We start from the raw sequence: 13,331 nt of genomic DNA on the forward strand, positions 1-13,331 counted from the left end.
GTAAATTTTGGAAAGTTGGAGACGAGGTGCTGGCAGAAGGAAAGCTGTGAGGACGGGGCGTGAGTCGCGCTTGGGTAGCTCAGTTGGTAGAGCACTTGCCCGCGAAAGGCAAAGGTCCCAAGTTCGAGTCTCGCTCCAGCACACAGTTTTACTCTGCCAGGATGTTTCAAGGAGATGCGATTAGTCTGCTACTTTCTAACGGAATGACAGCGGATATAGGACAGACAATAGACACATGTAACGTAAAATGGCTTACGTATGCAAATGATATGGCCATCCCCACCAGAAGCCTGGAAAACCTACAAGCAATGTGGAGACATTCAGAAAGCGGGCTCAGCAATGAAATTTAGAAGAGGAGGAAGAATATCAGGAAGAGATCACCTCATGTGTGGTGGATTAGAATTAGTATCTAGCCTTAAACACAAGGTGACCCAAAAGTAGGGTTAAAACATGACAATGCAGTACTTCGCGGAATAATACAGGTAGAGAGCTAAACATTGATACAGCTGCTTTAAATGACATGGAGCTTCATGAAACCAAAAAAGGCCACAAAATGGCAGACATATGTTGCTTTATGTGCTACAAAAGCAATAACTAGCACACCAACTGATCTTTAGCAAAGACAATGTTCTTTACAACAGATGCTCAGCATGTCAGCAATACCTTCAGTCGAGTGACAGTGCCTTGAACAGCACTGTACTGCATATTTTTGTAAGCCCTCGTCGTCAGTTTTGTAAAGGCCTCGTCGCCACCGCCGGGGAGATCGAGTTGTTACGATAGGACGAGTTTGTGAGTCGGTGAAACGGCTTCTGGTACAGTACACCGCTAAGGCAATTTCACCCTTCCACTATTACATAGCTATGCTCTAGGGTCAGGTAACAGGATTAGAGAACGAAGGTTCTACGACACTCCAACAAATTAGTAACGAAGTCACACAAATGAGTCAAAAAAGGTTTTCTTATCTTTGTGACTGGTCAAATAGTGAGGTCTGCACACTGCTTGTAATATAACACAAAAAAGGCCCTGAATGCTTAAGTGCAAATAATCGTTCACAGTACATAGCAAATGCAATTTACAACAACTGTCTGATCACTTCTAAGAGTTCACTAAAGAACACTTCCTGTCCCTGGACGATGATCTATAGCCAAGTGGCAGAGATCTGCTCTATCTTCCGAGCAGGCTTCTGTCCGTTGTCATCCAGTCATTGGCGGCTTGTACTCGGCTGGCAATTGGCCGAGACGAAAGTCGATATCTTCATCCTCAGCGCCGTCTGTGGCGCTAGTGGAACTCGCGCAAGTGGCGAATCTCTATGGCACTGGCACGAGCTCTCATCTTTGTGCCTGTGGTGCTTTTTCCCTGGCTATGTCTTGTTCGGAAGACACAGCACATATCAGTAGATATGGTGAGAAGTTTCCTTCGGTTGTTGTATTTTAGCATCCTTATTGACATCGGACGATCGTGTTAAGCTTGCGACTTCAGGTATCCTCACAAATAATGATCACACGGATTGAGGTCTGGGGACCTGTGATGTCAAACAAGACAGTACGCGATCCTCACCAGAGGACGTGAGCAGGATATCTGTCGCACTGTAGCGATATGGTGTGGAGCAACAACCTGCATAAAAGTCGTACCTTCCAGCAGGTATTTATCAGGCAGGCTGGCTACGAATGATATGACTCCCTCTCTAACCACAGTTCATTGTACACACGATTCCCATACCGCGTTACCGACGTGCTGCTGTCCTGCGACATCTTCTTGTCAATTTTTCCGCTCGTTTTTGGTTTCAGTGAAACCCCATCTAATTTCAGGCAAGTTGTCAAGTTTTACCTCCCTACCTACATTATTCCGTGAATTAGTGCATTTTAGAATGTTAACAGACTTTTGAGTCACCCTGTACTTGTGAGTAACGCTGCAAACAACTAGACTCACTTTCTTTCTGCAAACAAGACCGAGCGGCAGCCTCTACAAAAGCCATTTACGACATCCTAAGCTACAAAATTTATACATGTCATCTGCGATACCGCTGTTAAAGCTCAAAGTTATGCCAGTTGCCACATACGAAATTCAACTAATACGGGACTATCTCACGTTGAAAAAACTCAAGAAACTGGAGAATATTAAAATCAGATTCTTAGAACCAGCTTTGTCAGTTTCAAAATTCAGAGGAAATAGCTACACCCACATAACAGCGCAGGAATCTTTCTTCGTAGAAGACGTTAGACAATGTTTCTATCTTCCAGAGACGCAGGCATACAGGGGATACAGTACGATGCCAGGGAGGTATCGAAGTAAATCATGGAAACAACCGTAAATTCAGATACATGCAAAGGACCGAACTTCCGACGCTGTCGCCTGTTCACCAGTTTTGCCGTCCACGGGTTCCATGGGGAAGATATGTAAGAGGGGGCATACCACGACCACAAGTAGAACAGCATTTGTAAACTGTGCAACAAGCCAGCCCCAAATTGCATTCAGTGAAGTGCGAAAGTAGAGCTCAACCACTAAGAACATTGACAAAATACTGGTGAAAGTATAACTCAAATTTAGTATGTACACATTGCGTTTAATAAAATTCCTATTTCTTCTACCTTTGCAACGTTAGATGGTGCTCTGACATTTTAGTTCAGTTCGGCTTTTACGTCATCTGTGACCGACAGTTCTTTCAATCTACTAATACCATATTTTACTGTCATATTCTTCTGGATACTTCCTAATTTTACCCTGAAAACTCCGATCAAAGGACTGTGGTCTGACTGTAGCTTAGCTCTACGAAACGTTTTGATCTGACTCAAAACTGTTCCTATATCTTTCATTTACTATGATGCGATTAATCTGGTCTCGGCTTAATTTATCAGTGTTATAATTTGTGATTGCCAGGTGTACAATCTTTTTGGACTATTTCATGTTCAACAGAAAAGATACTTAGCCTCTTACAATGCTCATTTCTTTCACCAAGTGCATGAGGACCAATGTGGTTACCCAAACGGCCTTTTCCGTACTTTTGCTTTATAATCTTCCAATATTATAAAAATGTATTATTTTGGTAATGTATGACATCTGTAATCTGAGAATTTCATTTTTCTTTTTCTTCATTACTATGTTGAGAAGGAGGGGCATACGCTTGTACAATATTTACCTGTGCTGTTTTAGCATTTATTTGAAATAACAATAACCTCATGTAAAATACCATGCTGGGCGCCTGGTCCTGTGATCTTCTAGATAATTTTCCTAAAGTCGTTAATTATGTTTTTTGAGAAACTATCCAATCGATCGCTCAAACACATGCTTAGAAATTACATAAACTATAAGACGTTGGGTACCACCCCACTACGAAGCAATATGACAGTACAGAAAAGCATTTGCCCTTTGCCGAGCGGGTGGTAAAGATAACTAAGATAGAGTTCAGTACACAAGAAATGCAGCTATTGAATAAAGGTTTAAAATGTTGCATTCAACCGAGGCTTAATTAAAAGATCACTACAGCCACAGATGCTAATTTGAAAATCTCACTTGATGGCAACGCATGCAGTACGGTCAACAAAGTAAAAATAGCGTGTAGAGCAAGCGAATTAATCAAAGAGGTTGCTTACACTAGTCTCGAAAATAAAGAATATCTTACACATAATGCCATCAATGACAAGCTAAAATCGCATGGTGCAATGATAATTCTTGCTGACAAGCGTAATACTCCAGTTGTTCTTTACAAAGAAGACTACATAGCAAAAATCTTCTCCTTTTTTGAAGACAATAGCACTCAAGAAATATATGTTGACGGAACTGAGACATATGCTAGAGAGTTAAAATCATGTCTCGAGGCCTGCCCTAATATCACAGACCTTGATGTAGCCCCAAAGATGGAAGTCATGAAACCCAAGGCTCCTACGCAAGTGATGACTCACAAACCAGGCTACCCATTCCAAATGGGATAGGAAACCCAGGAGAACTGATTTCTAAATATTTATTACAGTTATTGCAACAAAACGTTGTTTTCGAAGAAAATTTTGCAATTCGTAACAAGGAACAACCGGTTAATCTGTTGTGTGACAAAATCTTTCCTTCTGACTGCGTTCTGTGTCTTTAGATATAAAACATCTACATGTAAATACCACCATTACTGAGACTTTCATCGCTACCAAAAACAGTCTCCCTAGACAGCATCGGCTCACTGCAGACGGGGCAGATGACTGCACAGATTAACCACTCCATACAATTATTTTTCATTCAATAAGCAGTTTTATGAGCAACACAACATGGGTAGCCGTGTGGCGGGTTTCATTGCTTGTGCTTTTGTTAATCATTTAGGACGAGGTTATTTTAAGAACGGCGCAGATGGATCCAAGCAGAATATTTTCTGTAGGCGTTACTGCAACGTCATTTGTATTATCTTTGACGGTACTGTGGAAGAGCTCTAGGGACTAGTTGAAAATTTTAATTTTCTACACCCTCAGATGGCCTTCACTCATAAGTTAATGGATGGCAAACAAGGTTCTCAATAAATTATTTTGATCTGCAATTACGACTAGTGGGAGGCAGTCACAAATTTGACATTTTCGCAAACCAACAAGAGATTCAATCATTCCTTCCTCTTCCTGATATTCATATTTTCACAAGACGAGTTTTCTCAAATGAATGATTCATCATAGCACAGAATTTCCCCTAAGTCAGTCTTTCGTCGAGAAAGAATTAGCAAACCTAAGACGAATTGCAATCAGCAACGAATACAAGCCCAATATTATAGATGATCTTTATCAACAAAAAAGAAACCTGAAGAATCTAAATTTCCTCTAGGTTTGTTACCTGCTAATACTAGATTTGTCAAAATCCCTTTTGTAGGCAGAGTATCCTGTGGTCTCACAAAGATATTTAGCAAATATGCGGTGGACATCGCCTTTTCGGCGACAAATAAAGACCAGTAGCGGTACATTCACAATGATCTATCGACCAAAGACAAATACGGTGACTTTGGGGTTTATACAAATGAGAGCGTCGACTGTATAGCTTCACATGTGGGCTACACAGGTGGGAAGGTTCGAACACGATTTAGTGAGCATTTACTTAACAACAAAGAACAGATTAAACAACATTCGGCTTTTGCTGACTACCTAAAATCTAGTGGTCACCGGCCCCCCGACATTGAAGAATTTACGTGTATTCTATAGCACCTACAAAAGGTAAGAAGCTAAATCTTTTGCAGGATATAGAAATTCTTAAACACTCCGGTGCAGAGAAAGGTAGATTACTGAATAATCAATTGGTCACCAGAAACGAGTTTTATTATGATATCACGATACTCATTATACTAACCCATCATTACTTCTTTATGGTGTATGTGACCCTGCCTTATTCATCCCTTTTTCTTGTAACTGGTATTTTATGTTCTGACTTACGTTTCACTCTCATTTTAACTTTTATTGTTAGGCAGGTTTTAACAATTTCAAACTCCTACACAGCTTGCATCTTTGCACTTATTTTATCACTATACCTGCACTAATTTAATTTTCATAATTTTATTGTTTGCCTAATTTTTTGTTTTCCGCGCATGTAACTTAGCTGTGCAACCGGTTTTCTTAAGCACGTTGGTTAAACCAATGCCATTTACCCTTAATGTCTGTCACAACAATTACGTAATCTTGCCTTTACGGCTCTACGTTTGTGTGGCCGGTTGCGAGGTCTGACGTATCTCGTGTTCTCGACCGCATTATATTTACATTTCGTCCGCTGTACACAGCGCTCCATGCTGTGTGCGCCAGAAAACGGCTGGCTCCGTGTTATGTAACCTCATTTAAGTATTTCTGTTTGTTGGCCATAATTCCTCTTTTCAATACATATCGTAGTTATTCTTTGGTATTTCATTTCTGTTTCGAATAGCTTATGCTTTTATCTGACTAATGACGAGAGGACCACATTTCCTTACAATTTCTATCTTAATGCCGTACGCTGGCATTAAAGAACGGATGTTTGCTCACCACATTACGTCTTAAATGGCTTCAAATGGCTCTGAGAACTATGCGACTTAACTTCTCAGGTCATCAGTCGCCTACAACTTAGAACTAATTAAACCTAACTAACCTAAGGACATCACACACATCCATGCCCGAGGCAGGATTCGAACCTGCGACCTTAGCGGTCGCTCGGTTCCAGACTGTAGAACCGTACAGCCACACCGGCCGGCCATTACTTCTTACATAAACTCACAGTTATTGATAGATGTGGAGATGACTACAAAGCATGGCACTTTGCCTCAAACTACTCCCATCCCCCAGTTTTTAATGTATCTATGCCTCACAATGTTATTTCACACCCCGAGATTAATCTGAAGGTTATCGCAAGGGCAAAATGCTTCATTGCCAATAAGTAGATAAAATAAAGTTGTCCTACTTTAAGGAACAACATCCTCTCTGACACTGGTTCGAAATTAGTGACGCATTTTGCCACCGATTTATCCCCCAACCCTCCTACTCTATGATGAAATTCTCCCTCAAACGTCCACGAGTAGCAAGGTCGCAATAGTTGGAGCCAAGCACCTCATCTCACTTATCACCATGATATTCATCCTTTTAATTTCTTGATTGCCACTGTGTATTTTCTCACTTTCTGGCATTGACTGTGCATTCTTTGTGAAATCCTCCTATCTAGATTCCTATGTACGTTCTAACAGCTGGGATATGCTGAGGTGATTGTGGATCACCAGAGGTCCATCAGCACGTATCTGTTGACTGTTTAGCCGTAACTTAGTTACGTTGCCAGGGGTACACCTCTCGCAGGCTAGTCTGCTAGTGTACTATTGTCTAGACAATTCTCTTGGAGACTTGGCAAAAGGCTCACTTCTGAAGCATTCCAGCCAGAAACAACATGGTGGGATGAGTGGTTCTCAGCGAGTCATGGCTCTTGAAGTGTCATTATAGATCATACACAAGCCTCTCCTGTATTTCAACTACCTACAAGGTTGTGGACTGTCCTAAATCGTATACGCATCAAACACGGAAGATGTCAGGACTTGAAGCACAAGAGGGCAATCGCTGAAAGAGCCAAGTGTGACTGCGCACACCAGCGACCAGCAATACACCACATAGTCACAGAATGTCCTCTACGGTTGTATGCTGGAACCAAGTCGAGTATACATGAGGTCTATGAGGATGCAACCTCCTGGATGGAAACTTCAGATACCCATCTACAACCAATTAGTTGAAAATATTTAATGGCCTTTCCTATCTGTTACAATCTTAGAACATCTATTCCGTATATAATAATAACGTTTTCTTTCTTTTATGTGCAATTCAGCCAAGTGTTTCTCAAATTTATTCTGTTTATATGGCTAATATTATCTTATCGACTTAATTTAAGACCTCCCTAATTAAGAATGAATGTAATTTAAATTATCTGTACTTTATGTATATTGTATTACCTATTGTATTACTATTAACACCATTATTGTTCAGTCTAAGTAATATATTTTTGATGTCATTTGAAATAAATAAAAAAAACTGTTTAGATCAGATAGTTTCCGTTTCCATCGCTCATTCCTGCACAGAGATCCGAGCAGAGGACTGAATAGAAAATATTTTACTTCAAGCGCATTCACAACCATGATGTTAATTCTTGACATAGGCAGCATGGAGATAAGCGACTATAAAGTTACAAAATTAAATAAAATCTTTTAACTGTCGAGAACTAAGTATGTAACATTAAGTGATGACTAGTTTCAGCTGATTATGCAGCCATCTTCAGACTTGGAGTAAAAACAGAAAATTGCACTAAGGAAGAGTACCAGATGAGATTACATAAACTTTCATAATGCAATCGAAAGACCAATTACATACTCATCATAAAAAAATGATTGGTGTCAACTCATATAAGAGTCGTATCTCAATAAAATAACTGCACTTATACCGCTGAGATGTTAGGTACTCAAGGCCTAAGAAATAAACAGAGACGTCAACACAAAATAGAACACAAAATGCAGTAAACCAAGCACAAGTACGCAGAATACGAACTATCTTACTGTCGGCACTAATTTACAATATTTTGCATACAATATCGTTACAACAGTAACTTTTCAACAAAACCATGTTATGTACGGAAATGCTAGATGGTCTAGTGGTATGTGGCCCATTCAGAGTTGTAAGCAGACTAATCGGCTAAGTGTTCTTGCGCATTATCTAATCAAGCACTTTATACACTGTTTTCTTGTGGTATTTTATTTCATGTATTACTTGCTACAATTTTTGTGACTATTTGTTCTACTGCGCCACTATCGGTATGTTGCCTTTATTGTGGGCCTGCGTGGAAACACATAACCGATTAGTCTGCATACGCGCCACGTACTTTTTGATCCAAAAATATGGCTCTGAGCACTATGGGACTCAACTGCTGTGGTTATCAGTCCCCTAGAACTTAGAACTACTTAAACCTAACTAACCTAAGGACATCACACACATCCATGCCCGAGGCAGGATTCGAACCTGCGACCGTAGCAGTCGCACGTTTCCGGACTGCGCGCCTAGAACCGCGAGACCACCGCGGCCGGCCTCTTTTGATCCACTAGCATTTCCGTATATAACACGGTTTTGTTGAAAAGTTACTAGTGTAACTATACGGTATGCAAAATATTGTACATAACTGCGGACTTGTAAGACTGGTTTGTACTCTGTGTATTTGTGCTTGATTTATTGCATTTTGTTTAATATTTAGTAGTGACGTCTCTGTTGATTTCTTGGGACTTGCAGGAGCGCTTCTGTAAAGCTTGGAAGGTAGGAGACGAGGTACTGCCAGAAATAAAGCTGTGAGGACGGGGCGTGAGTCGTGCTTGGGTAGCTCAGATGGTAGAGCACTTGCCCGCGAAAGGCAGAGGTCTCGAGTGCGAGTCTCGGTCCGGCACACAGTTTTAATCTGCCAGGAAGTTTCATACCTAATATTTTATCTCAGTGGCGAATTTTACTGAAATTCGTTTCTTACATACGCTAAGTTCTTGAAAACAGCTACAAGTCGCACTTCGTATTTTTTATTGATCGTTTCGCTTTTCAGATGAAAAATAACGGACTCAGAATTTCCAGTTTAGCTGAAAGCGCTGAAGATTGCATTTAAAGTTGGCTGACAGCTCTAAAGATTAAACTGGCTGCACTACAGTACTTATATTTACGTTTAAAGTAGAGCAGTAAATGATAACATTGACAACGCCAATTGGCGCAGACGTTGTGTCTTGGTCCCATTTTACGAACCAACACTAGATATGTTTTTATAACTGGTGTGTAGTTGAGCTTTTGCTTATATTATGAAGGTTTATGTACTCTTTTCTGCTAGACTTCCTTAGTGCAATTTTCGATTATTATTCCAAATCTGAAAATAGCTGTGTAATCAGCTTAAAATAGTCATCACTTAATGCTGCTTACTTGCGTTCGTGAATATTAAAAGATTTTATTTAAAAAATTCTAAATTTGTGCTTAACCAGGACACTAATACTAAGAATAATCATTGTGACGTTTAATGGATTGCTTACCCCTTGCCTTCTCCATTCCTTACTGCTGACCGGCTACTGACTCATTAATTTATTACTTCAGGGAGAAGGGAGTGCCCCAGACCTTCAGTCGCTAATCTGCTTAACACAGAGGCCGCTGGCACCTGGTGAATACTGACGCACAGTTCCATTCACACAATGCACTGAATCCATTACTGGTTGTTAACAAGGAGAATTGACAGTCATGGACTACTGCCTTCTTAATCGCATTACTGGAGATGGATCCACACGAAATTACTGTAAATCATCTAACGTTTGCATTCATCACATGAGAACTTAGCTTAATTTTCTATGAGAAGACATGACATTTTAAAGGTTGTTTTGTTAGTGCTTACAGCATTTCCAAACGGAATTAAAATAAAACTGCACTAACAAAAATTATTCGACATCAACTGAAAAACTGCCTGTTCACTTCTGAAGTATGGAATATCTGTAGTGCTAGATAATCCTTACTGAACTTATTAATAGTAACAGCATAATGTAGTAACTAAACCAGTATTTAATGGCGAGTATTGGTGAGGCTATTGATAACGGGTTGGACCTTTACGAAGCCGAGACTAGCTATTTGTTTTTCAATGTGCAGACTCTCTGTGATCATGATCAGGGCAACAAACCTTGTAACTAGAACCATTTATCGGCAATAATAAAGTACGGAACTGTTTGCCATTGTTCTGGAATCCAGTTACTGGTTGACAAGTTTATTCACTGCGAAACTACCTGACACAAAAACTTGTAAACAATGCCGGTCTTAACAGTAAAATCCTGGACAATTTACGTGCCTGTAAGCTAGCATTTACTTTACAGTTTTCTAATGTCACACGTTGGGACACTTAAAATTGATTCCAACCGGCAGCACATTTCGGGAAAAACGAATTCATGTCTGTGTGAATACGATTCCAACCAGCAAGTTACCCTTCCTGTTAGTAGGCATTATTTCTTTAGTGTATCTGCCTTACGGCTCTCCATCGTGCCCTTTTCTGAGCATCTTCCTTCATCTCTTTATGTGTCCGTTCTCGTCTAATGTCATCCACCACTGCAATTCTCTTCATACTCCTTCTTCTCAATCCTTCCACTTTTTCCCTATATAACTCTTTGTTACAGACGATTCCCAAGCAGTATGTTTCCCAGCCGAGATTTTTCCTCTCTCAGGTCATTTCCAATAATATTTTTTCATCTATTATTTTCTTCATTACTTCTTCATTTTTATTCCTGTCCGTCCACTTCATCTTCAGCATTCTTCTCCACAGTCACATTTCAAAACTTTCTAGATATTTTTGTTCTTTCTTTTTAACTGTCCATGATTCTTTGCTGTATAACACTGCACTCCAGGCATAAAACGTAGCAGGTCTTTTCCACAGCCTCATTGGAATTCTTCTAGATATTAGCAACTGCTTCACCATTTTGTACATGCTCTCTTTCCCATAGATATCCTCCTCCATAATTCTTCTGTACGGCATCCATTCCACATCACTAAATTTCCCAGGTACAGAGATTTTACTTGCTCTATCTTTTTTTTCCTATTTTAACCGGAGCTGCCTTTTTGCTTATTCTCATCACTTTTGTGTTTAGGAGGAATAAGAACATCTACTAAGTATGTTCCTCCACCACAAAAAATGAGAGTAATTTCTGTAAGCTCTTTAAGGGGGAACAATGGAGTGATGCTCGTGCTACTATAAAAGCACCACTACCGTTGTTATCAAACTCGACTCGCGAGTAAACATCACAGCTGTTCTAAAGTGACACCGCTGGAGAACAGACACCTCGCAGAAAAATGAATGACCGCACAATGTAGCAAGCAATTACTGGAAACTACGTCAGATTAACGACTTGCAAATTGGTTTAGATAAGATATCTGTATGGTGCGAAAAGTGGCAATTGACCCTGAATAAAGAAAAATGTGAAGTTATTCACTTGCGTACTAGAAGAAATCTGCTAAATTTTGATTACGCGAAATCTGAAGGCTGTAAATTCAGCTAAATACTTAGGGACTACAATTACAAATAACCTAAATTGGAACGACCACATACATAATACTGTGGGTAGAGCAAACCAAAGACAGCGATTCATTGGCAGAACACTTAGAAGGTGCAACAGGTCTACTAAAGAGACCGCTTACACCACGTTTGTCCGCCCTATTCTGGAGTATTGCCGTGCGGTGCGGGATCCGCATCAGGTGGGACTGATGGATGACATCGAAAAAGTACAAAGAAGCGCAGTTTGTTCTGTATTATGGCGAAATAAGGGAGAGTGTCACAGACATGATACATGAATTGGAGTGGCATTTATTAAAACAAAGGCGTTTTTCGTTGCGACGGGATCTTCTCATGAAATTTCAATCATCAATTTTCTCCTCCGATTGCGAAAACATTCTGTTGGCACCCTCCTATGTACGGAGAAACGATCATCACGATAAAATAAGAGAAATCAGGGCTCGCACAGAAAAATTTAAGTGCTCGTTTTTCCCGCGCGCCGTTCGAGAGTGGAACGGTAGAGGGACAGCTTGAAGGTGGTTCACTGAACCCTATGCCAAGCACTTTATTGTGGACAGCAGAGTAATCACGTAGATGTAGATGCAGATTACGATCTGTACCAGCCTCATCACACCACCGAAACCTTGCGATTCAAATGAAAAGTTAGGACAGTCAGATTACCAGCAACTCAATTCCAAAGACAAGTTTCACCGCTTTCCGATTGACAAGGAATTATGGATTATGTTATGATCGCACTATTAAACACATGACAGCTTGCGAGAATCACGTGTATAAGTAAGAAAAACAAGCACACACACACACACACACACACACACTTTTACCTGAAACTGGATGCTTGTATACGCTCATCGGAAAACACCAGTATGCCTACAACAGACACCTTTACGCAGCCTATGCCACAATATTTTCCGATTCGAAGACTATAATAACAGGTAACTCTAACGTACACAAATAATGATAGGCTTATTGCACTATAGGCTTATTGCACTATTCAGAATGTGGAATGACAAGATTAACAAGCAGTTATTAGAAGAAAGACTGCCCCATCACTCAGGAACAACAACCTTTTTTCTTTTTTCTAGAAGAGAGCTCGGAAATGTTTTCAGCTCACTAAGACTGACGCCCGCAGAGAGAGAATTGCATTTAATAAGAGGTCGCACAAACGCATACAAGCCGGACTCTCTTACATGAATGAAAATAGGACAACTAAGAGTCATGTATTAATCCATTGCTTTTTTTGTCTTTGGTAAAATTAACCACAAAGGAATTACCGGAAAGAATGTATCAGAATTTCTACGAACATGTTGCACACGCAGATCTGAAACCTAACACTCTACGGTAAGTACGTGGGTCTAGTTAAAAAGCAGGAGTTACAAAGACCAAAGAATCACTTACCAAGCGCTTTCAAAAATTCATCAAAATTCTCGCTCTTGTCGAGCTTGTATTTACGGCCAACAAATTCGTCCACCGACATGACGCTGAAACTTCGCTGGAAACGCGTGAAAACTGCGACAACCGATGTTCAGGAGTACACACGCTTACAGACTAATGTCCTTGGCGTTCGTAGTTCCCGTGGTGTATGTAGAGATGGCGTGGGCGTAGGCATGGCTGGAAGCTGGGAGGGGGAGGTCACGTGACGCTACGCAAAGCGGCTTAAGCCTCCGCGCTCGTCTGCTATGGAAGTGAAGCTGCTGGCATGATACCTGGCGGACAGAACTTCTCAATCAGTTCCGTATCGAAGAAGGCATGTGTACAGGTCGACACACACAGTGCCGCAGGGGTCCACTCTCGGCCCGACTCTCTGTTCCACCGGCGCTTCACACCTG

The 13,331-nt window shown here is 40.6% G+C and overlaps 1 protein-coding gene across 1 annotated transcript in view; it reads right to left on the reverse strand.

The window, feature by feature from the left end:
- The window catches only part of LOC124711658 (fatty acid-binding protein, muscle-like), a 32,371-nt gene extending 19,308 nt beyond the window's left edge, over positions 1-13,063 (reverse strand). The window contains exon 1 of the mRNA XM_047241846.1: positions 12,901-13,063. Coding sequence (XP_047097802.1) covers positions 12,901-12,979 — 79 coding nt within the window. The 5' untranslated portion in view covers positions 12,980-13,063. The remainder of the gene's footprint in view (positions 1-12,900) is intronic.
- Positions 13,064-13,331: the final 268 nt, after the last annotated feature.

Source organism: Schistocerca piceifrons, chromosome 8 (genome assembly GCF_021461385.2).
Source record: "Schistocerca piceifrons isolate TAMUIC-IGC-003096 chromosome 8, iqSchPice1.1, whole genome shotgun sequence".
In the NCBI taxonomy this organism is placed as follows: Eukaryota; Metazoa; Arthropoda; class Insecta; order Orthoptera; family Acrididae; genus Schistocerca; species Schistocerca piceifrons.